This window comes from Pristiophorus japonicus, chromosome 15 (genome assembly GCF_044704955.1).
Source record: "Pristiophorus japonicus isolate sPriJap1 chromosome 15, sPriJap1.hap1, whole genome shotgun sequence".
NCBI classification, from domain to species: Eukaryota; Metazoa; Chordata; class Chondrichthyes; family Pristiophoridae; genus Pristiophorus; species Pristiophorus japonicus.
This window is the reverse complement of record NC_091991.1, coordinates 35,801,328-35,828,226: the sequence shown is the minus strand read 5'-3', so window position 1 is coordinate 35,828,226 and position 26,899 is coordinate 35,801,328. Positions and strand designations below refer to the sequence as shown.

Here is a 26,899-nt window from a genome sequence, read left to right as displayed (position 1 = left end):
AGAAAGAAAAAGTCAAAAATATATATTTTTAAATCTGAAGGAATGAGATTCTATATTGGTAAAAAGTAATTTTCAGTGCCAGCGAGGTTGTTTGGCGGTAATTAAGACTTATCACGGCGTTAAAAATGTACTTACTCTGGAATGGACAAACCCCAACTTTATCTGATGTCTTTAGTGTTCAAAATCATGAGGGGTGTGGACAGAGTAGATAGAGAGAAATTGTTCCCATTGGCAGAAGGGTCGAGAACCAGAGGACACAGATTTAAGGTTATTGACAAAAGAACCAAAGGTGATGTAAGAACAAAATGTTTTTACACAGCGAGTGGTTGTGTTCTGGAATGCACTGCCGGAACGCGTGATGGAGCCAGACTCAATCTTATCTTTCAAAAGGGATGTGGATAAGTATCTGAAGGAAAAAAATTTGCAGGGCTACGGGGAAAGGGCGGGGGAGTGGGACTAGCCGAGAGCCAGCATGGGCTCGACGAGCCGAATGGCCTTCTTCCGTGCTGTAACCATTCTATGATTCTAATGTGTGTGTTATCACGTAGGTACAGCAACTTCACGTTGTTCCATGTGTTTCAATGCCGAGTCTCTCGGTGAGGTACCGGCATAGTGAAGCTTCTGAAGGAGCAGGCAACTAGGACAGCAAATTCCTGATTTCCGGTTGCCGGAAATTGTTGTCTGAGTTGCATTTTTATAATGATGAAAGCTGTTAGCCTCACCATTATTTTTATCGCAAAATACATAGAATTACGCAGAATTACATAGAATATACAGCCCACTTAGCCCAACCAGTCCATGCCAGTGTTTATGCTCCACTCAAGCCTCTTCCCATCCTTCCTCATCTATCTCTATCAGCCTAACCCTCTATTCCTTTCTCCCTCATATGCTTGTCTAGCTTCACCTTAAATGAATCTATACTATTCGCCTCAACTACTCCCAGTGGTTGCGAATTCTATATTCGCACCACTCTCTGGGTAAAGAAGTTTCTTTTGAATTCCCTATTGATTTCTTGGTGACTATCTTATATTGATGGTCTCTAGTTTTGCTCTTCCTTACAAGTGGAAACATTCTCTCTGTGCCTATTCTATCAAAACCTTTCATTATTTTAAAGATCTCGATTAGGTCACCCCTCAACCTATTCGTCCTTTCCTGATAGGTATAGCCTCGCAATTCTGATGTCATCCTTGCAAATCCTTTTTATTCCCTCTCAAGTGCCTCTATATCCTTTTAATAATATGGTGACCAGAATTGTACACAGTACTCCCAAGTGTGGTCTAACCAAGGTTTGATACAAGTTTAGCATAACTTCACTACTTTTCAATTCTGTCCCTCTCGAAATAAATCCTAATGCCTGATTTGCTTTTGTTATGGTTTTATTTACCTGCATCACAACTTTTAGTGATTTGTGTATTTGTACTCCGAAATCCCTTTCGCCCTCTACCCCATTTAGATTCTTATTTTCCAAGTAATATGTGACGTCCTTATTTTTCTTACCAAAATGTAATGCCTCACATTTATCTGTGTTGAAATTCATTTGTCAATACAGATCCAAAATCCGAAGTTCCGGAATCCAGAATGTTCCAGAATCTGGACTCCGGACCAATCGGTGGCAGGGTCGTCCGGAATACGTAAAATGTTGCGAAATCCGGACCCTGCCGACCTCGAGGTGCTGCCGCTGCCTGATCACGGCCTCACCTTGCTGCCGCAGCCTGACCTCGGGCCTTGCCGCAGCACCGCTGCCCGACCTAGGGGCCTCTTCGCTGGCCCACCCGAACACCTCCACGGTAGCGGGGCCCGCCTGACCAGCTCCTCTTTGGCGGCGGGGCTCCACCCGAACAACTCCATGGTGGTGGGGCCCGCCCGAACACCTCATCGCCCGGCAACCCGAACAGCTCTTCGGCGAGCCCCCCGCCCCCTTTCTGACGTTCCGAAATTTGGAAATAACCAAACCTGGACTTGGGTGTTTCTGGATTCGTGACGTCAGAAAGTCAGAAAGTCCGGCAAAACGCAAAATCCGGAAAGGCCTCAGTCCCGAAGGTTCCAGATTCGGGACGCTGCACCTGTAATATGCCCATTCTGCAAGTTTATTAATGTCTTCTTGTAAGTTGATGCAGTCCTCCTCAGTGTTGGCTCCTTATTGAAGGCTTTTTGGAAATCTAGATATATTACATCTACTACATTACCCTTGTTTACTCTCTCTGTTACCTCATCAAAGAATTCAATGAGGTTGGTGGAGCGAGACTTTCTCTTTTGAAATCCACGTTGACTATTCATTATTAAAATTTTGGCTTCTATGTAATTTTCTATTTACTCATTATTCCATTATTTTTCCTGCTACTGATGTTAAGCTGACTTGTTTATAGTTCCCTGGACATGTTCTATCTCCCTCTGGCACTGCACCTTTTTCTATCGAATTATTAAATATGTGTAATAGTGCCTCTACTATCTCTTCCTTAGATTCTTTTAAAATATGGGCCATTAACTTTAACTGATGTGAAAACTGGAAAAAGACACTCTGGTGCAATAAGATTGGTGTTAAGACACATTTTCACAGAGGAAGCTTTATTCTGAATCCTACTGTGCTTTATCTGATCTGGCCATGCTTAATGCTGATACTGCATGCTAAAATATTATAATCCCCAATGTTGCAAATCTTACCTTAAGTGTAAAAATTACCAATATAATAATTGCCTGCAAAAATAATTTCTAGTGGGCATCCAATTTTCTCTACAGTTTCTTTTCTGGAAAAACTCTCTCTGTTGACAGGTGAATATGAATTATTTTTAGCACCTATTGATGTTAATGTCCATTTCCAGTTTCAACTTTTTTAAATGATTTATGCTAGATCCATTTTAATACGTTTTGTTCTTTTTTAGATATGATGCATTTCAAAAAAACTCCCTCTCAGAAAAGCTACAGTCTGTTCCAATAGAAGGCCTTTCTGCAATTCTCAAAGTATATGTTTTAGTGACATCACTGTCTCCGCTACGAGCATTCATTCATTCAACGGGACTCGTCCAAACTGAACCCAATAAGAAGTTTTTTGTTACCAAGGTATAAATGTTTACAGTTTGACTGCATATGGAATTGTGGCTACACTGGGATATTTCCGCCAGGCTAAATTTGTAGAATAACATGCTCCAAACAATGTACTTAACACTTTGATTGCAGTGGCAAATTCTCCAATGTTTGCTGCATTGTAAACTATTATAATGCATTTTTTGTTATTGCTGTGGTTGATATAATTGTTTTTCTTTAAATTTATGCACAGGCATGATAGGGTGACGCAGTGATCTCGGCACAAGGTGTACTCTGTGATGTTTATGCTTTTCAAATTGTCTCCCAGCACTTGCATGGTTACCCTTTAAGGAAAAATATTCACCTAAATATAACATTTGTTACCCATTGGTTACTCCTGATTGTACAACTTTGTTTTGTTTCATCTAGTTACATGAAGGGAACTTAAAGCTAACAGGTGAAATTTTGCTAGAAACTTTCAAAGTCCAATATTTTAGCTTTACTTTCTTACCCTTTTATCGGATTCATTGCTGTTTAACAGCCATGAATCTGATAAAAGGGGAAGAAAGTAAATTAATGCAAAATAAAACTTGCATGTGACAGTTATACCCACTACAAAGATGCACTCTCTATGATGAAAGCAGTTCAATAGCTCTGCAGTTGTGCTAGTGCCAGTCTGCACTGCAGTAACCTTATATTTGCTTGTGCTATCCTGTCAAACATGCTAATAAATCACAACTTGTTATTGGATAGAAGATTGTTGAGAAAACTTTACATATACAGACAGGTTGTGGATAGTTGGTTAGCATGTCCGAGAGCGCACATATGTATCCAATCTACACAATGCAGGTTCCTAATATCTACTTGGTTCACTTATGATGGATTTAATCAATTATCAGGCAATAGAAGGAATTATTAATGAATAAAAATATGTTCTTTCACATGTGTAAATTACTAGTGCTGTGGATAGTGAAATTACTAATGACAACCACAGAATAAATAGAGCAAGCTGGACGAATCCATAATAGAGTTTCTCTCTATCCCTTTTATTCCAATTACCCCTATGCCAAATAAGTTACTTATTTAGATTAAGCACAGACAGAACTTGCATTTAGAAAGCAGCTTTCATGACCTCAGGGTGTCCCAAAGCGCTTCACAGCCAATGAAGTACTTTTGTAGTGTAGTCACTGTTGGAATGTAGAATAACACAGCAGGTTATTTTCACACAGCAAGGTCCCACAAACAGCAATATGATAATGACCAGATAATCCTTTGTTGTTGGTGTTGGTTTGGGATAAATATTGGGCAGGACACTAGAAGAACTCCCTGTTCATTTTTGAATAGTATAGGATCTTTCACGTTCATCTGAGAGGGTAGACCTCAGTTTAACGCTTCATATGAAAGGTGGAACCTCCGACTGTACTGCACTGGAGTATCGGCCCAGATTATAAACTCAAATCTAAAAGTGGAGATAATTAGTCAAAGCAATAAAAAAGGAGAATCCTATTTAAAAAAAATCAACACTATGTATCATAATTAGAAATGTTCTACAAAGTCTATGATCTATAAAAATGAAGTACTGTCATCCTTTAATAGGATGCAGAACAAACCAGTCTCTTCCTCCTAGATTCTGTACAGCCTGAAGCCTTACAGACCAATCTGGTTGCTCAATATGGCCTATTCCATGTGTCACAGTGAGGCATCAAACACTTTGACTTTCCAGTTTAAATTTGGCCAATTCTAACAGGTATTTGCAGTGTGTTTCAGCATTCATTATCTTCCATCCTCTTTCTTTCACTTAGACACAGAAATCAGGGTGATTTTAAAAATCTTTCATTTGTCACTGCAGTGATTTAATTGATTTGGTCACAGTATAAAAATGTTAAAATTGTACTGATAGAAAATATGAGGAGGAAAGGAACAAGGAGGGAAAGGGGATGGGAGGGAAAAGTGATGAGGTTGGAGAGAAGGGAAGGAAAGGAGTGAGGGGGGAGAAAGCAAGGGAAAAAGAGCAAACATTTTGATTGTAGTCAGCGTGTTGCTGAGGAAAGAGAAAACTGAGAATGGGGCTAGGATTCAAATAAAAGGGGGAGATACTGAACACGGGTTCAGGAATTCAAAAATAGTAACAATAGGGGAAACCGTGTCTTGAGAATGGGCCAAGAGTACAAAATAAACAAAACACAAGAGAGGAGCAGGCATCAGTGGTGGAGACACAGACTGTGGCTGTCAGCTGATGGGCCGATCAATGAGGGGCAGGTCAGATAGGCATGAAGCAGCCGAGCCACAGACCAGAGCCAATCAGAGAGGGCCAGGAGGTTGTGTGGGCAAGGGTGACCAGCTCTGGTTGGACGTATTCTTGGAGGTTTCATTACACGAACTCCCCCCTCCAACTGCAAACAGTCTTTTTTCCCATCTCTGATAGTTCTTTAACTAATAAATAAAAGTGTTCAAATAAAATGAAAAAAGCCCCTTGTATTGAAGCCCCTTTGAGGTTCCCCCTGGATTGCTTGCAGCAGTGTCTCTGGGAGATTAATCTTTCATTGCTAGAAAATGCAGGACAACCTGAAGGGTTGGCAACCCTAGGATGGGCAGATGGGTAGGTGGAAGGCACTCGACGCCTTCAGGCTCGAATAAAAAAGGTATAGGTACACACAAAGTCCTGGCTCCTACTATCAGGCAGGTATAATGGGAGCAGGCAGAATTGGGCTCTAGGACAGTGGTGGGGAAGAAAGGCTCACTATAAAACCGGAAGGCTCCAAGAGAAACAACATAAATTAATTTCAGGGTGATATGTGATCTGTTAGAGAAAAATAACAATAGTTAAGCAATTTCATAGTGAATTGTAAAATTAAAACTTTAAAGCTACCTTACCTGCAACAGTAGAAATCCATCATGGCGGAGATTGAGCAGAGATTCATCTACTGCTTCACAGTGTCACCCACTGGCCAGAGCATAGAACTGCAAGCAGTCTGAAATTAAGCTTTTTAATCGTAAATGAACAACTATGGTGTGACATAAGGTTAGTTAGTGTTAGCTAACATTGAGAGTCTCTGTTGCAGCACCACCTTACAGGTATTGCATGGAATGTGGTGATCCATATAGTGATTTTAATATATTATTGTTGGTCTCTGCCTCCATTTGCATGCAGGGGATGGAGAAGGAGCAACCAGCAGTGGTCCTGTCGGGGCAGGAGGGGAACATCACGGTTAGGGCGGTGAAGCGGTGTTAGTGCTCACCACACAAATTTTGCGGTATTAGCCACCATGATCCCATCCAATTTGGGGTAATACTGTGGAGTAGAAACCCAGCCTATGTTATCTACCTTTGATATAACTGCCATAATAATGTAAACACTTGACTGGTGCATACTTTTCTAATGCGTTAAGGGGAGGAGGAAAGGTGGGAGCTTCCAATATAGTGATACAATCTGAGGCTTCAGATGATACCTGAGTATTAAGTGAAGGTTGAGGATTCCTTACATGACACCTTGAGTTATGACAGTGTCTCCCGATCCCTCAATGGACATTCAACAACAACTTGCATTTATATAGTCCCAAGGCCATTAACAGGAGCCACATAAGGAGATATTAGGACAGGTGACCAAAAGCTTGGTCAAAGAGGTTGGTTTTAAGGAGCGTCTTAAAAGAGGAGAGAGAAGCATAGAGGCAAAAAGGTTTAGGGAGGGAATTCCAGAGCTTAAGGTCTGGACAGCTGAAGGCACAGCTGCCAATGATGGGGGAGAAGGGAATCAGGGATGTACAAGATCACAAATTGTAGAGCAGCTTCCTCATTCCTGCTGAGTGGGTGAAGTTTGAATGGTCCCCTTCTGTTCTTCGGTGGTTATGGGCTATTTTCTGCAAACATCAAGAGCTGTACTTTACACATTTATAAAGAAGTTCCAACGTTTGGTTTGCCTATTTAGAAAAATTGCTGAGCAAGTATATAAATGCAAATTGTCTAATAAAGTATGAAATCTTTAACAGCTTCTGGCATATTTTGAAAAACACTTTGGGACAGCTGCTTCAGCACAGGCCTTTGGAAACATGAAGGAGCTAATTACACAACTTTTATTAATAGCTGAAGTAAACATTGAATCATCCACCAGAAGTCAAGGAACACCAGAAAGGTGAGTAATTTGACAGCTGAAAGCACCAACTAGGGTGGAAGATTTTTTTTCTATTTTAAAATCTGAATTTCTGTGATCATTAGATTTAAGTTTAAAAAAAATCTATGGTTATGAATTCTGTTAATTCTTTGAGTGCCACAGAACAAGAATGGAAAAGAAAGTTCGATGTTTCTGATTGGCCTGGAAATTGCTATGGCATAATAGCTTATGTTGATGGCATATGAGCAGTCAATTTTGAGAGTGACTGAACCCAGGTACTTTCTGCCCACTGAGCACAGCACTTGAAATTCCTGCAAAGCTTGTCAATTGTGCGTTTTCTGTGTCTTCAGCTGATTACCAGTGGAAATCTACTTATGTGGAAGCCTATAATATTGCAGTCATCTTACATTGCACATATAGGGCCCTAATCTCAGCAATTTGAAATGGGCACAAAGGCCAGCCAGGTTCTCGTGTTGGAAATCAAAACCTTATGGCTGCATTTTTCATTAATTAGCCAAGGGAATTTTGTGTAGTGATCCCTTGTTAATGGATTTAATGGAGGAAGATGAAAATGAACGAAAAGGACTTCCAAGAATGACAAATGGCACCAGATTCAGACTACCTTGCACCCTACCGTATCTACAGGTACAACTACCTTTCAATCATTAAGACACTTACCTCCAGACACTCATATTGAGCAGGGAGAGTTGTGCCACCTGCTTTAAGGAGACCTGTAGCCAATAATGTGCCAAAGATTCCGGCCTCGCCGGGTCCATATGGAGTGCACACCGACCCAGCGAGGTCTCGCAGAAGCCGGTTTTCGGGACGAGATGCGAATGCGCCGAAGACCGGCTTTTCCGATCTGTCAAGATTTCTTTTGACAAATCCTCCACATCCCCGCAGGAAGGACATCCGTGGGGCAGAGATTGGGTTATTTGCCCAAATCATGCCCAGCGAATATGTTCAAACTTTTACGCCTGGTAAAAGCAGGCGCATAGCTTACTTTTGCCAGCGTAAGAGTTTTAAAACATCTAAAAAATAAATGTAATAATTCGTTTTTATGTTAAAAACCCTGTTCATTAAGGTAAGTTTATTTTTAACCCTATTAAAACACAATTAAAAAAATCCAAAAATTATTTTTTTCTAAAATATTTCATTACATTTAATTTCAATTAATTTAAAATATGTGAGGTGTTTTTTAAAATTTATTATGCTGTGTTTCGTGTTTTAGGAGAGTTTTCTCATTGATAGTAATTGGATCTTGCACAAATGGAGATCCCATTTTTATCAATGAGAATACCCTCATGGTGGTCCAGGCCCATGTGACCCCAGCATTTCCCTACATACAGGAAAGTCACCTCCCATCGGCTGTGCAGTGAATGAAGGCCTCCGACCGGAATTGAAGGTGCCTCCATGACCACTAGGTATTTTCGTCAAAAGATTTCGGGTCGGAGGCATTCATCCAAAGGAAGCCTCTGACCGCAATTTTCCCCCCCCATTAAGTGGCTGTCAAAGTGATCATAGATCTCACTTTGTTATGCCTCTGAGTCCTTCGAGGCTAGCACAGGGATCATCAGAAGCCTCAGTTAATTTGCTTCCCATAGTTGTTTCAAGTAGATGAAGAGGTCTCAAACCTTCATCATCTTTCCCACCAAACAGCAGTATAACAGGGCTGCCTAATTTCAATGCATTGGTAGATTTCCCAAGGTGCAAGGGGTGATTGATGGAATCCACATAGCCATCCAGGCCAAGAGCCAAATGCAATTGCCTACGTGAACAGAACAACGTTCCACTCGATCGAAGTGCAGCTGGTCAATAACCATCATTTACGACAATGCCTGCTCCCAGGCTGTGCCCACAATGTTTGTAGGAACTGTGCGCTGAACCAGGTATTTCTCTCGTGCTCTGTGTCAAAGACCACGTCCTGAAGTGAGCTCTTGCTGCCTGCAAATTGCGTGATGCCCAATGTGTGAGGCCAGGCAGTTAAATTAGAGATAGAATAGTAACCACTGCATTATCAACATGCTCCCACCTGCTAGAGGCCGACAGGGGACTCACAAACACATGTAAATCAGGGTCCTATGATGCAGTTAGGAATGACGCCATTTTCACATGAAACTGCCCAGTGCCTGACCTGCTCGTAAAATCTAGCAGGATTGGTCTCTCAGAGCCACTGAAGCAGTATTTAAAGGGACACTCAGTGATAGCTAATTGGATCGTAGGATCTGGGTGCTATTTGGATTGCTAGAAGAGTTTCCAGCTTCCAAATCTGTTTATTCTTTTTGTTTTACCATGTAAGCTTCACCATAACCCTTCATTTCTTTGCCAGTGGCTCCTTCCAGTCTACTACAGGGGACATCAGCCGCATCGCCCGGTCTGCGGGACCCAGCTGCAGTCAGCAGGTCACTAATTCCCAGGTTGCCAGGGCTATGCAGTACATCAGCTTCCCCACTGACCTCAGCAGGGAACATGAAGGAGCTCAGGGAACTGTTGTCGAAGCAAGCTTTCCTCACATCCAGACTGTACTGACTGCCCACATATTGCCATCAGGGCACCAGAGCACCAGCCATCAGCATTCGTGAATAGAAAAGGCTACCACTCCGTTAATATCCAGCTAGTCTCTGATCACAGAAACAGGATCATGCAAGCTTGTGCAAGTTAATCAGCAGCTGTCATGATGCATTTGTCCCTCAACCATCCACCACCGCGCTCCCCCCCCCCCCCCCCCACCCCCAGCCCTTTCTGGGAACATGGCAGGATGGCTGCTGGGGAACAACAGATACACACGTGGCTCATGACACTCTCATCTCCACTGTGCCTGAGCAACACCGGTGTAATCAAAGCCATGGGACCATCGGGATGATTACTGAGCTCACCTGTAGGGCTGCTGAAGCAGAGGGTCAGGTGTCTCGACATGTCTAAGGACTATATGCCCCAGGCTCTCCCACATCGTAGCTGTGTACTGTATACTACACAACTTAGCCGGTCAGAAAAGTCTGAATTTGGAGGAGGCGCAGCAGCAGCCTCAGAGAGGATGGCCAGGGGAAAGGTGAGCAAGCAGTGAGAGCAACCTTAATACCTTACAGCCAGTGATCTGAGTGATGAGTTAATTTCTCATCGATTTTCCTGCACTGCAAAAATTAGACAGAGCCCCACTGCACTTCTTCACTACTTTATTTGGAACTAAGTTCCTGCCAAAGAAATGCTGGCATCCAGAAAAAGAGATATAAAGATAGTTTGAAATCCAACCTTAAGAAATGCGGTATCAACATCCATACAGCCCACTACCAGCAGAGGGAGTGCACTAAACTAGTGTGACTCTGTGTCATAGCTTCACCGTGTACGAAAGAGACCATCCAATTTCTAGCCTCAGTGTATGTTGAAAGTTAGCTAGGGGACCATTTTTATTGTTTTGATATATTGTAAAGAATAGCAAAATTTATCAGTTACTGTAAATAAACTGTTTTGTACTGAATACTGTTATTTTACCTTTATGTTAACTCGTCTGTTGGATTATTGGGCTCAATTTTCCCCAGTTATCTGCGCCATTTTTTTTGGCGTGTGCCCTTTTTTTTGGAGTAAATTAAAATCTCCAAGTTTCCCCAAAGTTTCTGCGCCAGCGTAATTCACTAAGGTACAATTTTTTTAGGTTACAATTTTTTTGCATCATAACCTGATGGCTGCACCAGTTTTTCACATTTAAGCAAGTTTGGACAACTTACATTTTTCCTAGGACGGCGTATGTGACCACTCCCAAAAAAACATTCTGGGCACTTAAGAAAAACCAGCGCACAGTAAAAAAAATCGGCACAGAAAGACGCCATTGTTTTTAGGCGAAGTTTTGGAGGGAGTCAAGAAGGCAAAGAATATGCATCGTGAAGCTAATTTTTTCAAAGTCAAAAGGGAGAAAATGGAAGTCTAATGCAATTCTTTAATTTTTGATTTTTTTCAAAGTACCACGCCACCACCGAACGTCTCCTCACCGGGCTCAAGGGTCGGAGCATCGGCCAGCAGAATCGTTCCCTCGCCCAGACACAGGGGCTCAGGGCTCGGCTTCAAAAGAAGCCCGGGGTGGGGATGGGGGAATGGAAGCCCAACTGAACTGCCAGCCACTTATATAAGGGATGAGAACCCTTAGGCTATACAGCAGTTTTAAAAGAAGCCCGGGAGGTGGGGTGAGGGGAGGGGATTGCTGGAAGCCGAGCCTCTGTGTCCAGGCGAGGGAACGATTCTGCCGGCCGACATTCGACCCTCGAGCCCGTTCAGTAGTGGGGTGGTATTTGAAAAACATCAAAAATTAAACAATTACATTAGACTTAGTTTCTTCATTGAATGCCGAGCTTCCTGTTCTAAGCAAGCCTATTTCGCATGCGCAGACCAGGGTGTGGTCCATTCTAAGGCGTCCACTTTGGGGAGAGAGGAAAGAAGGTTTGAGTGCTTTTTCCTGCTGTTTTGAGCTTCTTGCAAAGCGACAATTAAATTATGGTGGCTAGCCCGCACAGTACTCATTTAGCAAAGCCAGACTGTGGAATTTACAAGACTTACCCTCTCCCTCGAGTGTGCGCCCAGCTTGTACAGTGATGGTTGCTTTTCTGCAGGCAGGACCTATCAAAGCAGTGACCCTGTTTTCCAAGTGTTTCAGTGGATGAGGATTTTCCGGGCTTCCTCCTGTTCGAGTTCTCTCTCTTTTGTTGTGTGCTACCTTCCTCTGCATAGATGAAAATATAACTTTTTAAAGAGGGTGTCTTTCTGTTGGGTAGGACATACAGATGGTCACATTTACAATTGCTATTCCATTGAATAAATGAAAATATTGCTTACACTAACTACTTGACCAAGGTCCTGCCACTTCTTTTTGCACTGGCCTCCGGACCTCGGGGTGCTCACCATTGCACAATAATCTTGTGCAAGTTGGTTCCAGCGTTTCTTCATTTCTTTTGGTGAAACTTTTATTTGACCTCTGCTGGTGTCCAGCTCATGCCATCTGGCCTCAATTACAGTAACTAGTGCCTCCACTTCCTCTCTTGAGAAATTCTTGGTCCTTGCACCGCGTTGCATATTGCAGCTCCGATTTTTCCACTGAGAAGTAAAAGTTCTCACATAGCACTCAAAGTTCTCACACACAACTGACTCTTTAAGAATGGCTGAATGCAGACCGGGAGGTGTACTGGGCATGCGCGCCCATAGCAGTCACGTAAAAAACATATTTTTTTTTTGCGCATGCGCAGAAGGTGGGGGGGGGGGGCATAATTTTTTCGGTGCAGACATTAGGCTCCAACCCCCAAAGCTAAAGGACCAATTTCAAAAATTAGAACAGGGAAACTTTCAAGTTATTTTTTGGAGTAGTCATGGCCAAAAAAACAGGCGTAACTCTTGAAATACACCAAAAAACGGCATTGGGGAAAATTGAGTCTTGGACTGATAAAGTGTATATTGAATCCACCTACTGAGGATGAGGAGAATAATGCAACGGCGCAAGATACATCAAGAAGCATTTCAGTAAGCCAACCCACGCGGCAAGGATTCTCATGTTAAATTTCTGGGTTTTGCTATTGTTTATCAAGATTTAGGCAGGTAAAGGTGCACACTGGTTCATAGGGAACACAAGGTTCACTTATGGGAATGCTCAGTGACTTGAGCAGAAAATCTTGCAAAAAACCCAAAGATGGAACAGCATATTTTAACACTTAACCTTTCAGAATGATTATATGTTTGGAACATGTCCTTCAAACTTCAGCCAGACATGTGCATGTGGATTCCTTTCCAACATGGGGAAACCAAGTCGGCAGTAATCAATTCAAAGTGCGACCATCACAAGGCGTAATAATAAAAGAATGTAATATAAATATTCCTATGACATTAAACAGGAGAGATTTCAAATTGGCTGCATGTAGACAGCAGCAATGATGCTTTCATTTTGTGACATTCATCTGTGCTAGGCTTATTTGAAGAAGAAAGGAGACAGAAAGGATGGCTCTTCAGAGACCAATTTACCATCTTCAAGTCAAGTTAATGACATCCTTGCTGCAGTTATGTACAGAATCTAAGCAAATCTATCATAAGACCTAATGGCTATCAGGATAATTATAGAGCATGCAAATGGCAACACTTTACAGTACAGCTTCTGCTCTCAGGATCACCCAGATCCTTGTTATTTGCTGCGTGTCCCACAGCTTTGCTACACCAGGGGACCCAACCACAGAGGCAAACCTGGAATCAAGATCAGGGCACGATGTAAAGACCAGCCAACAGGATGTAGAAGTTAAGCTGAGAGATAATTACATCACATCAATGAACATATTTTACTATGTGCGGAAGGGGTAAATGTTCTAGCTGCAGACTTTCATTGGAAGACAGCTGGAATTCAAGTGGTTCTGTAGCTTCTTGTGCTGACTCTTGATTGATTTAACCCTGTTCACTGATGCTGCGGCCAACTGGTCTTGCCTGCTTTCTGTCACTTGTCACTTGTTGGATAGTCAGGATTGGCGTTGCCTGAGAGATAATTACATCACATCAGTGAATATATTTTACGATGTCATCTAAATATTCCCATTTATTCATTTTGAATGACATTTATTTTTCGACCATTTTTCTACAACCTCTACAATCATATTTTAAAAATATTTTAAGGTATAATTTTATCCCAATTTTCAATTGCTTGCATTTATTTTGTATTTCCTATTTTGATTTTAAATTAGGCATTCCCTAATTAACTATATAATCCTATCCTTATCAAATAACAGACTGTGTGACTTCCCATGAGCAATGCCACAGGGAATTGCCGAATGTAAATCAGTAAAACTCTATTGTGGTGACATACAGTGGGCTGAATTTCAGTTTGGGTGCAGACAGGAAACTGGCGGTTGTGAACTGGCTGCCCATTAGGCACCCTGCCCGATGTTCCTCAGTTGGGATGTATAACAGCCGACTGATCCACAAACACTAGTTTTCCATATAGAAAATTGTCCCCAGTGTCAATAATGTTTTTGTAAATTAAAAGGGAATATTTTTTATTGAAAGGTGCAAAAGTATTGCATCACTAAAATAAAAACAATCTCTGTAAGAAAATAAATTCTTGAGTTTTAATTGTCCAAAGCTGGTTTAAAGTATCAAATGATGAACATTTGATATTGTTTGAACTCAGAACAGGTCAGGTTTTCTGTACTTTTTGCAATGGTGATTAAATGTACTGATGTTAATTTAATTTTTTCAGATGTTGTTCATGTTTTCAGCTGCTGGCCTTTGACCTTAGCTTTGGTGCGTCTGTCTATCCTGTGATTGTTGAGGTAAGAATATGTCAACATTAAATATAACAATTAGTTTAACCACAATTTCTTTTGTTAATACTAAATAGAATTATGTTTTGTTGTGCATGCAGAAAAGCTATCAGACTTGGATCAATGAAAATGTATTATTCTATGAAGCTGAATTCTACAGTATTTCATTACTGATAAATTGGGCTTAAGTATTCAGACTTTATCTCATATTCTGATTAAAGTTGTACAGTGCGATTCTTCTTAGTAACCATTCTACAGTAACCATTCACAGATGCAAATTCCAATGGAACAAACTTGTTGACAATTTTGCTCTTTTTAGTGATTTCTAATGTGAACATTTTTCTTTACACTCATGAGAACATCAAATTATAAATTTCGAAGTGTTAAGGGAAATTCTAACTCGGGGTGGTAGGCCAGCCGGACATATGGGCCAACCGCCTGGAGGTGCTGTAAGTGGCCCAGTCCATTTTCATGACCATACCTCAACATAGACATGTCAAGCTGCCTACCCTACAGCTTGCCCAGTACCAGCTGGCGAATATCGGGCGGCCCAGAGGCCATCAGGTTTGCAGCCAGCTAAGTTGTCGAAGGATTTGGAAGGGTCTCATGAACGTAGAAGCAAGGGAGCCCAGGGCAGCAATTTAGGTGTCACGCTCCTGCCCAAAACTGGCAGGAGCTTAATGAATATAGTTAAATGAGGCTCCAATTAGGATTCTGCAATGTCTTGAGGACAAACAGCTGCCATGCAGATTCTGGTTCCCCACCTTGGACAGATTGGTGAACCGAATAGATAGAGGTTTTCAAGGAGTTACTCATCTTCTGCAGTCTGCTCTCCCTCAGATCAGTGTAAATGATGATTCCCTGCCCCACAGGAGTGGCAGTGGTGCAATGGGAGCAGGACCTATTGCCTTCTCTCAGAATGTCAGCAGCAGCTGAGGTGTTGCAGTCTGTGTGTGGCCTCCTACAAGAGGTCACGCCCACTTGTCTTCCAGTAGGCACACCTGCTGCTGCTCCTCCTCGCTCCTCCTCTTCCCTCGTGGGGGAATCTAGAACTAGGGGGCATAGTTTCAGAATAAGGGGTCGCCCATTTTTAACAGAGATGAGGAGGAATTTCTTCTCTCGGGGGGTCGTGAATCTGCGGAATTCTCTACCCCAGAGAGCTGTGAAGGAGGCTGGGTCATTGAATACATTTAAGGTGGAGATAGACAGATTTTTGAATGATAAGGGAGTCAAGGGCTATGGGGAGCGGGCAGGGAAGTGGAGGTGAGGCCAAGATCAGATCAACCATGATTTAATTGAATGGCGGAGCAGGCTCGAGGGGCCAAATGGCCTATTCCTGCTCCTATTTCTTATGTTGACATAAGAACATAAGAAATAGGAACAGGAGTAGGCCATATGGCCCCTCAAGCCTGCTCCACCATTCAATAAGATCATGGCTGATCTGATCATGGACTCAGCTCCACTTCCCTGTGTATTTATTTAACCCCTTGTAACCAGCATCATACCTGACCACCAGAAGGCCTGTTGGAGTCCCAAGGGATCCCAGCATCCCTTGTGAGCACAGTATATAAGCAGGCCACCCATGAAGTACCTGCACTCTGGAGTCTTATTAAAGGAGCTAAGGTCACACTTGCTCATTATGCACAGTACTCAGTTTCATCTTTTGTTATGAGTGTACCAATTGGCGATGAGGTAACGAACAACCACGCAAAAATGCAAAGAATAGTCGGCATCCTGGAGAAGTTCTCAGAGGGGGACAATTGGGAGGCCTTCATGGAGAGACTCAATGAAGACTTCGTGGCCAACGAGCTGGAAGGGGACGAGAACGTGACCAAACGAAGGGCGATCTGTCTGTGGGGCCAGTACCTATGGCCTCACGAAGAATCTCCTGGCCCTGGCAAAACCAACAGAGAAATCTTACGAAGAACTGTGTACGCTGGTCCAGGAGCACGTAAATCCTAAGGAAAGCGTTTTGATTGTGAGATATCGGTTCTACACGTGTCAACGATCAGAGGTTCAGGAAGTGGCGAGCTACATCGCCGAACTAAGGCGCCTTGCAGGACATTGTGAGTTTGAGGGATTTCTAGAACAAATGCTCAGAGACTTTTTTGTACTGGGCATTGGACATGAGACAATCCTTCGCAAACTGTTGACTGTAGAAACTCCGAATCTGAGTAAAGCCATAACGAAAGCCCAGGCATTTATGTCCACCAGCGACAACACCAAACAGATTTCACAGAACAAAGAAGTTTCAGCCAGTACTGTGCATAAAGTAACGTCAGTTTTGAGCAGAAATGTACATGGCAGAACATACACACCGGCTGCTGTGGCCCGACCTCAAATGACCCAGAGTCCGTCATCATCTGTTAATGCGAGGCAGTTGGCACTACGGAAGTGATCATCGGCCCCATTAATGCCGCTTTAAGCACTATGCGTGCAATGGCTGCAGAATAATGGGACACCTCCAACGAATGTGCAGGCGAGCTGCAAATCCTGCAACCCTGCAAACCACCACATTGCAGAGGAAGATCAATCCACAGTGGATCAGATGGAATTGGAAACTCATATGGAGGAGGCAGAGGTGTACGGACACACGTTCGCGACCAAATGCCCACCAATAATGTTGAAAGTTGAACTGAACGGTATTCCAGTATCTATGGAGCTGGACACGGGGGCAAGTCAGTCCATAATGAGTAAAACGGCCTTCAACAGGCTGTGGGGAAAGAAGGCACACAGGCCCAAGCTCAGCCCATTCACATCGAAATATAGAAACATAGAAAATAGGTGCAGGAGTAGGCCATTCGGTCCTTCGAGCCTGCACCACCATTCAATAAGATCATGGCTGAACATTCCCTCAGTACCCCTTTCCTGCTTTCTCTCCATACCCCTTGATCCCCATAGCCATAAGGGCCATAACTAACTCCCTCTTGAATATATCCAATGAACTGGCATCAACAACTCTCTGCGGCAGGGAATTCCATAGGCTAATAACTCTCTGTGTGAAGAAGTTTCTCCTCATCTCTGTCCTAAATGGCCTACCCCTTATCCTAAGACTATGTCTCCTGGTTCTGGACTTCCCCACCATCAGGAACATTCTTCCCGCATCTAACCTGTCCAGTCCCGTCAGAATCTTATACGTTTCGATGAGATCCCCTCTCATCCTTCTAAACTCCAGTGAATAGAGGCCCAGTCGATCCAGTCTCTCCTCATATGACAGTCCAGCCATCCCTGGAATCAGTCTGGTGAACCTTCGCTACACTCCTTCAACAGCAAGAACGTCCTTCCTCAGATTAGGAGACCAAAACTGAACACAATATTCCAGATGAGGCCTCACTAAGGCCCTGTACAACTGCAGCAAGACCTCCCTGCTCCAATACTCAAATCCCCTAGCTATGAAGGCCAACATACCATTTGCCTTGTTCACCGCCTGCTGTACCTGCATGCCCACTTTCAGTGACTGATGAACCATGACACCCAGGTCTCATTGCACCTCCCCCTTTTCCTAATATGCCGCCATTCAGATAATATTCTGCCTTCGTGTTTTTGCCCCCAAAATGGATAACCTCACATTTATCCACATTATACTGCATCTGCCATGCATTTGCCCACTCAGCTAACCTGTCCAAGTCACCCTGTAGCCTCTTAGTGTCCTCCTCACAGCTCACACCGCCACCCAGTTTAGTGTCATCTGCAAACTTGGAGATATTACACTCAATTCCTTCATCTAAATTGTTAATATATATTGTAAAGAGCTGGGGTCCCAGCACTGAGCCCTGCAGCACTCCATTAGTCACTGCCTGCCATTCTGAAAAGGACCCGTTTATCCCGACACTCTGCTTCCTGTCTGCCAATCAGTTCTCTATCCATGTCAGTACATTACCCCCAATACCATGCGCTTTGATTTTGCACACTGATCTCTTGTGCGGGACCTTGTCAAAAGCCTTTTGAAAGTCCAAATACACCACATCCACTGGTTCTCCCTTGTCCACTCTACTAGTTACATCCTCAAAAAATTCCAGAAGATTCGTCAAGCATGATTTCCCTTTCATAAATCCATGCTGACTTGGTCCGATCCTGTCACTGCTTTCCAAATGCGCTGCTATTCAACCTTAATGATTGATTCCAACATTTTCCCCACCACAGGTGTCAGGCTAACCGGTCTATAATTACCCGTTTTCTCTCTCCCTCCTTTTTAAAAAAGTGGTGTTACATTAGCTACCCTCCAGTCCATAGGAACTGATCCATAAACTGTTGGAAAATGATCACGAATGCATCCACTATTTCTAGGGCCACTTCCTTAAGTACTCTGGGATGCAGACTATCAGGCCCCGGGGATTTATTGGCCTTCAATCCCATCAATTTCCCTTGCACAATTTCCTGCCTAATAAAGATATCCTTCAGTTCCTCCTTCTCACTAGACCCACTGTCCCCTAGTACATTTGGAAGGTTATTTGTGTCTTCCTTCGTGAAGACAAAAAAGAAGTATTGTTTCAATTGGTCTGCCATTTCTTTGTTCCCCATTATAAATTCACCTGAGTCCGACTGCAAGGGACCTACATTTGTCTTCACTAATCTTTTTCTCTTCACATATCTATAGAAGCTTTTGCAGTCAGTTGTTATGTTCCCTACAAGCTTCCTCTCGTACTCTATTTTCCCCCTCTTAATTAAATCCTTAGTCCTCCTCTGTTGAGTTCTAAATTTCTCCCAGTCCTCAGGTTTGTTGCTTTTCTTAGCCAATTTATATGCCTCTTCCTTGGCTTTGACACTATCCTTAATTTCCCTTGTTATCCATGATTGAGCCACCTTCCCCGTTTTATTTTTACTCCAGACAGGGATGTACAATTGCTGAAGTTCATCCATGTGATCTTTAAATGTTTACCATTGCTTATCCACCGTCAACCCTTTAAGTATCACTCGCCAGTCTATTCTAGCCATTTCACGCCTCATACCATCGAAGTTACCTTTCCTTAAGTTCAGGACCCTAGTTTCCGAATTAACTGTGTCACTCTCCATCTTAATAAAGAATTCTACCATATTATGGTCACCCTTCCCCAAGAGGCCTCGCACAACAAGATTTCTAATTAAGTCCCTTCTCATTACACATTACCCAGTTTAGGATGGCCTGCCCTCTAGTTGTATCCTTGACATATTGGTCTAGAAAACCATCCCTAATACAGTCCCGGAAATCCTCCTCTGCCGCATTGCTACCAGTTTGGTTAGCCTAATCAATATGTAGATTAAAGTCGCCCATGATAACTGCTGTACCTTTATTGCACACATCCCTTATTTCTTGTTTGATGCTGTCCCCAACCTCACTACTACTGTTTGGTGGTCTGTACACAACTCCCACCAGCGTTTTCTGCCCTTTGGAATTCTGTAGCTCCACCCATACCGATTCCACATCACCCAGGCTAATGTCCCTCCTTACTATTGCATTAATTTCCTCTTTAACCAGCAACGCCACCCCGCCTCCTTTTCTTCTCTGCCTATCCTTCCTAAATGTTGAATACCCCTGGATGTTGAGTTCTCAGCCTTGGTCACCCTGGAGCCATGTCTCCGTGATGCCAATTACATCATATCCGTTAACTGCCATCTGCGCAGTTAATTCGTCCACCTTATTCCGAATACTCCTCGCATTGAGGCACAGAGCCTTCAGGCTTGTCTTTTTAACACACTTTGCCTCTTTAGAATTTTTCTGTAAAGTGGCCTTTTTTGTTTTTTGCCTTGGGTTTCTCTGCCCTCCACTTTACTATTCTTCTTTCTATCTTTTGCTTCTGCCTCCATTTTATTTCCCTCTGTCTCCCTGCATAGGTTCCCATCCCCCTGCCATGTTAGTTTAACTCCTCCCCAACAGCACTAGCAAACACTCCCCCTAGGACATTGGTTCCGGTCCTGCCCAGGTGCAGACTGTCCGGTTTGTACTGGTCCCACCTCCCCCAGAACTGGTTCCAATGTCCCAGGAATCCCTCCCTTCTGCACCATTCCTCAAGCCACATATTCATCTGAGCTATCCTGCGATTCCTACTCTGACTAGCACGTGGCACTGGTAGCAATCCTGAGATTAGTACTTTTGAGGTCCTATTTTTTAATTTAGCTCCTAGCTCTCTAAATTCGTCTCGTAGGATTTCATCCCGTTTTTTTTACCTATATCATTGGTACCTATATGCACCACGACAGCTGGCTGTTCACCCTCCCTTTTCAGACTGTCCTGCACCCGCTCCAAGACATCCTTGACCCTTGCACCAGGGAGGCAACATACCATCCTGGAGTCTCGGTTGCGGCCGCAGAAACACCTATCTATTCCCCTTACAATCGAATCCCCTATCACTATAGCTCTCCCACTCTTTTTCCTGCCCTCCTGTGCAGCAGAGCCAGCCACGGTGCCAAGAACTTGGCTGCTGCTGCTCCCCCCTGATGAGTCATCCCCCTCAACAGTAACCAAAGCGGTGTATCTGTTTTGCAGGGGATGACCGCAGGGGACCCCTGCACTACCTTCCTTGCACTGCTCTTCCTGCTGGTCACCCATTTACTATCTGGCTGTGTACCTTTTTCCTGCGGTAAGACCAACTCGCTAAACATGCTATTCACGTCATTCTCAGCATCGTGGATGCTCCAGAGTTCATCCATCCGCAGCTCCAGTGCCGCAATGCGTTCCGTCAGGAGCTGGAGGTGGATACATTTCCCGCACAGGTAGTCGTCAGGGACACCAGAAGCATCCCTGACTTCCCACATAGTACAGGAGGAGCATAACTCGTGCATCACACCAAACTAAGGACTTACACAAAGGAACTAATCCCTGTAATTGGCAGTGCTGAAGTCAAAGTCTCCTATGATGGAGCAGTACACAAACTCCCGCTGTGGATTGTGCCAGGGGATGGCCCCACGTTGTTTGGCAGGAGTTGGCTAGGGAAAATCCGCTGGAACTGGGACAACATCCGAGCACTCTCGAACATCGACGACACCGCATGTATCCAGGTTCTTAGAAAATTCCCTTCGTTGTTCGAGCCAGGCTTTGGAAGCTTCTCGGGGGCGAAAGTGCAGATCCATTTGGTTCCCAGTACGCGACGCATCCACCACAAGGCTCGGGCGGTCCGTACATGATGTGTGAAAAAGTGGAAATCGAGCTGGACAGGCTGCAACGTGAAGACATCATCGCGCCGGTGGAATTCAACGACTGGGCCAGTCCGATTGTTCTGGTATTCAAGGAGGACAGTACGGTTAGAACTTGCGGGAACTATAAAGTAACGATTAACCGTTTTTCGCTGCAGGGCCAGTACCCGCTACCTAAGGCAGACGACCTATTCGCGACCCTGGCTGGAGGGAAGACGTTCACCAAGCTGGACCTGACCTCGGCCTACATGATGCAGGAGCTGGAGAAGTCTTCGAAAGGCCTCACCTGCATCAACACGCACAAAAGTCTGTTTATCTACAACCAGTGCCCGTTCGGAATTCGGTCGGCCGCAGCAATCTTCCAGCGGAACATGGAAAGCCTGCTAAAGTCGGTTCCTTATACAGTGGTCTTCCAGGACAACATATTGGTTACAGGTTGGGGCACCATGGAGCACTTGAAGAATCTGGAGGAGGTTCTTAGTCGGTTGGAGCTCAGGTTGAAACGCTCCTGACACAGGATGTCAAATTCTTAAGAAAGAGAATCGCAGCAGACGGCATCAGACTCACCGATGCCAAGACGGAGACCATCAAGAACGCACCGCGACCACAGAATGTAATGGAGCTGCATTCGTTCCTGAGATTCCCTAACTACTTCGGTAATTTCCTACCTGGGTTAAGCACCCTACTAGAACCCCTACATGCGCTACTGCGCAAGGGAGACGACTGGGTATGGGGGAATTCACAAGAGGCTGCCTTTAAGAAAGCCAGAAATTTATTGTGTTCTAATAAACTGCTTGTCCTGTATAACCCATGTAAATGATTGGTGTTAGCTTGCGATACGTCGTCCTACAGGGTCGGGTGTGTGTTACAACAAGCTAATGAATTGGATATTTTGCAACCGGTTGCGTATGCATCCAGGAGTTTGTCCAAGGCCGAAAGGGCCTACAGCATGGTTGAAAAAGAGACTCTGGCGTGCTTTTACAGGGTAAAAAAAATGCACCAGTATTTATTTGGCCTCAAGTTCGCGCTTCAAACGGACCACAAGCCGTTCATATCGTTATTCTCGGAGAGCAAAGGGATTAATACCAATGCCTCTGCCCGCATCCAAAGATGGGCGCTCACGCTGTTGGCATACAACTATAAAATCCGCCACAGACCGGGCACAGAGAACTGCACAGATGCTCTCAGTTGGCTACCATTGCCCACCACCAGGGTGGAAATGGCACAGCCAGCGGACTTGCTCGTGGTCAAGAAGGCATTTGAGAACGAGCAATCTCCCATTACGGCCCGCCAGCTCAGGACCTGGACCAGGCAGGATCCTTTACTGTCCCTGGTAAAAATCTGTGTCCTCCATGGGAGCTGGTCCAGTTTCCCACTGGAGATGCAGGAAGCGATTAAGCCGTTCCACAGATGCAAAGATGAGCTGTCCCTGCAGGCGGTCTGTCTTTTGTGGGGCAGAGACACATTCATTAGCGAACTGCACAGCACCCACCCAGGCATCGTGATGATGAAAGCCATAGCCAGATCTCACCTGGAATCGACTCAGATTTAGAGTCATGTGTGCGCCAGTGAACACTTGCTCACAGTTGAGCAATGCACCCAGGGAGGCATCGCTAATTTTGTGGTCCTGGCCATCCAAACTGTCATGTATCTTACATTATTATATATAACTGTATCCTAACATGCTATACATGACTGTAATAAGATATGACCTGTAACCACCAGCATACCTTACCACCAGGGGTGCACTTGCAAGAGACAGGTATATAAGGACAGGTCTCAGGCAAGTGCAGCATTCCAGAGCTGTGAAATAAAAGTGCAGGTCCAGAGTGACCTTGACTTCACTACATGCCTCGTGTGAATCTGTACTGAGGGGACAGGACTTTACAGTGACGACGAGTTACGGGATTACAGAATCCACAGAATGGCGAACAACGGATCAGATGAAAAGTAAAATGCGGGAAATAATTGGGAGGACTTTATAGAAAGGCTCCAGCAAAGTTTTGTAACCAAAAACTGGTTAGGCGACGATAAGGCAGACAAGAGACGAGCCCATCTCTTGACCAGCTGTGGCTCGAAAACATACGCTTTAATGAAGGATCTGTTGGCACCCGAGAAACCAGCAAGCAAGTCGTTTGAAGAATTGAGCACACTGGTAAGAGACCACCTGAAGCCAGCGAGCAGCCTACACATGGCCAGACACAGGTTCTACAACTACAGACGCTGTGTGGGCCAGAGCATACCCGACTTTGTGGCGGAACTTCGGAGGTTGGCTAGTTTATGTGAGTTCTCTGATGAACTAAGGAGAGAAATGCTGAGAGACTTTTTCATTGAAGGAATAGGCCATGCAGGCATATTCCAAAAGCTCATAGTGACCAAGAACCTGACCTTAGAGGCAGCAGCACTGGTTGCACAGACATTCTTGGTCGGGGAAGAAGAAACGAGGTTGATTTACAATGCAGGTATGACAACTAACGAGATATTGGAACAAGAAGTTCACAGCACTAAACAAGCTGCTACCCCCACACACAGACAAAACCGAGAGAACAGGCTCTCGACAGCAGGCAGAAGCCATCAAGGGCCACAGGAACGGCCGTTCACACCTCATCAACCCACAATGCGAGCAATCAACTACAAACTGAGAGAAGCTCAAGAGAGATCAGCCAGACGCAGCTCATTCTTTGGGAACAGGTCTGTGCTGGAGGTGTGGGGGTGGGCACTCATCAAGGGGTTGTCGATTTCAGCAGGCTGTATGCAGAAATTGTGAATATACAGGGCATTTGGCCCACATGTGCAAAAGCACGGCAGCTCGGCTGGTATACGAATCGGATAGGTCGGAAAGCGGACCAGAAGATGATGGGGACAGTACCCGGGACACCGATGTACAGCGGGTCAACATGATCAATGGCCGCTGCTCCTACAACAGGACGCCTCCTATAATAACATAGGGATATCTGTCAACAAGGAGCTGGATACGGGAGTGAGTCACTCTCTCATGGGCGCTCAACAATTTGAACAACTATGGCCACATAAAAGAGACAGACCAAAACTCACAAGGGTCGACACCAAACTAAGGACCTACACCAAAGAAATCGTACCAGTCTTCGGCAGCACCATGCTCTCTGTCACACACAAAGGGACAGTGAACCGACTTCCCCTGTGGATTGTCCCCGGAGACCCCCCAGCACTGCTGGGGAGAAGCTGGCTGGCAAAACTAAACTGGAAATGGGATGATGTCCATGCCATGTCATTAGAGGAACGGACCTTCTGCTCAACAGTTATAAAGCGATTTGAACATCTCTTTCAGCCAGGTGTGGGCACTTTCAAAGGGGCCAAAGTCAAAATCTACATCACACAGGATGCTAGACCGGTCCATCACAAGGCCAGAGCTGTACCCTATGTGATGAGGGAAACGATTGAACACGAACGAGACAGGCTTCTGCGGGAAGGCATTATATCACCTGTGAAATTTAGCAACTGGGCAAGTCCCATCATCCCAGTCATGAAGCCTGATGGATCCGTACGAATCTGTGGGGACTACAAATCTACCATAAACAGAGTCTCCCGACAGGACCAGTACCCGCTGCCCAGAGCGGAGGACTTAAAATTCTCAAAATTAGACCTCACATCTGCGTATATGACGCAAGAATTGACCGAGGAATCCAAGCCATTCACCACCATCAACACACATCGAGGCCTTTTCATGTACAATCAATGCCCATTCGGTATCAGGTCAGCAGCTGCCATATTCCAGCGCAACATGGAGAGTCTGCTCAAGTCCATCCCGGGGGACGGTTGTATTTCAAGACGACATACTTATCACGGGCAGGGACACCGACTCCCATCTCCGTAATTTGGAGGAAGTACTAAAGCGGTTGGATCGGGTAGGCCTACGAGTCAAGAAATCCAAGTGCCAGTTTCTAGCATCCGAGATTGAATTTTTGGGAAGAAGGATTGCCGCTGATGGAATCCGCCCAACAGAGTGCAAAACAGAAGCAATTCGCCTGGCACCCAGGCCCCGGAATGTTTCAGAACTGCGTGCCTTTCTCGGGCTACTCAATTACTTTGGGAACTTTATGCAGAACTTAAGCAAACTGCTGGAGCCTCTCCACGTGCTACTCAGGAAGGGGTGCAATTGGTTTTGGGGGGACGCCCAGGAATGCGCCTTCAATAAGGCACGCAACCTTCTGTGTTCCAACAGTGTTTTGACTTTCTTTGACCCAGGTAAAAAGCTAGTTCACACATGCGATGCGTCAGCATATGGGGTCGGGTGCGTTTTGCAACATGTCAATGATGCGGGTAAATTACAACCCATAGCTTATGCCTCCAGGTCACTTTCGCGGGCGGAGCGCTGGTACGGAATGGTAGAGAAGGAGGCGCTCACGTGCGTGTACGGTGTCAAAAAGATGCACCAATACCTTTTCGGGGCCAAGTTTGCGTTAGAAACTGACCACAAGCCCCTCACGTCCCTCCTATCTGAGTGCAAGGCAATAAACGCCAACGCCTCGGCGCACATTCAACAGTGGGCACTCATGCTGGTGTCTTACGATTATACCATAAGGCACAGACGAGGCACAGACAACTGTGCCAACGTGCTCAGCAGGGTACCCCTGACGACCACGGAAGGGTCTGACGAACAGGACTGTGAGATCGTCATGGCAATCAATGCCTTTGAGTCCACAGGTTCGCCCATGACGGCTCGCCAAATCAGAGCCTGGACGGCCAGCGACCTCACGTTATCCTTAGTAAAAAGATGTGTCCTAACCGGTGACTGGGCAGAGGCTCGCGATGCCTGCCCCGAGGAATTAAAACCCTTTCACAGGCGCATGCATGAGCTATCACTACAAGCAGACTGCCTGATGTGGGGCAGCCGAGTAGTCATGTCTCTGCGAGGCAGAGAGGCATTTGCCTGGGAGCTCCACCGCGAGCACCCGGGGATCGTTCTCATGAAGACCATAGCCAGATCCCACGTCTGGTGGCCTGGTATTGACGCGGACTTGGAGCTCTGCGTCCGAAGGTGCACCATTTGTGCCCAACTCAGCAATGCCCCCAGGGAGGCTCCACTGAGCCCCTGGCCCTGGCCTACCAAACCGTGGTCGCAGGTGCACGTAGAGTATGCGAGCCCATTCATGGGCAAAATGTTCCTCGTAGTTGTAGATGCATTTTCAAAGTAGATCGAATACACCATTTTAAACTTGAGCACAACCTCCACAACTGTGGAGAACCTTGCAACCATGTTTGCAATGCACGGAATCCCTGACATATTGGTCAGTGACAATGGTCCATACTTCACCAGCGCAGAATTCGAAGACTTTATAATTGACCACGGCATAAATCACGTCAAAGTGGCACCGTTCAAGCCGGCCTCCAACGGCCGTGCGGA

The 26,899-nt window shown here is 44.9% G+C and overlaps 1 protein-coding gene across 2 annotated transcripts in view; it reads left to right on the top strand.

Annotated features, from left to right (window-relative positions):
* Window positions 1-26,899, top strand: part of cped1 (cadherin-like and PC-esterase domain containing 1) — a 373,997-nt gene that overhangs the window by 89,032 nt on the left and 258,066 nt on the right. For both annotated transcript variants that reach the window (XM_070900311.1, XM_070900312.1), the window contains 3 exons: window positions 2,880-3,057; window positions 7,008-7,150; window positions 14,343-14,415. In XM_070900311.1, coding sequence (XP_070756412.1) covers window positions 2,880-3,057; window positions 7,008-7,150; window positions 14,343-14,415 — 394 coding nt within the window. The remainder of the gene's footprint in view (window positions 1-2,879; window positions 3,058-7,007; window positions 7,151-14,342; window positions 14,416-26,899) is intronic.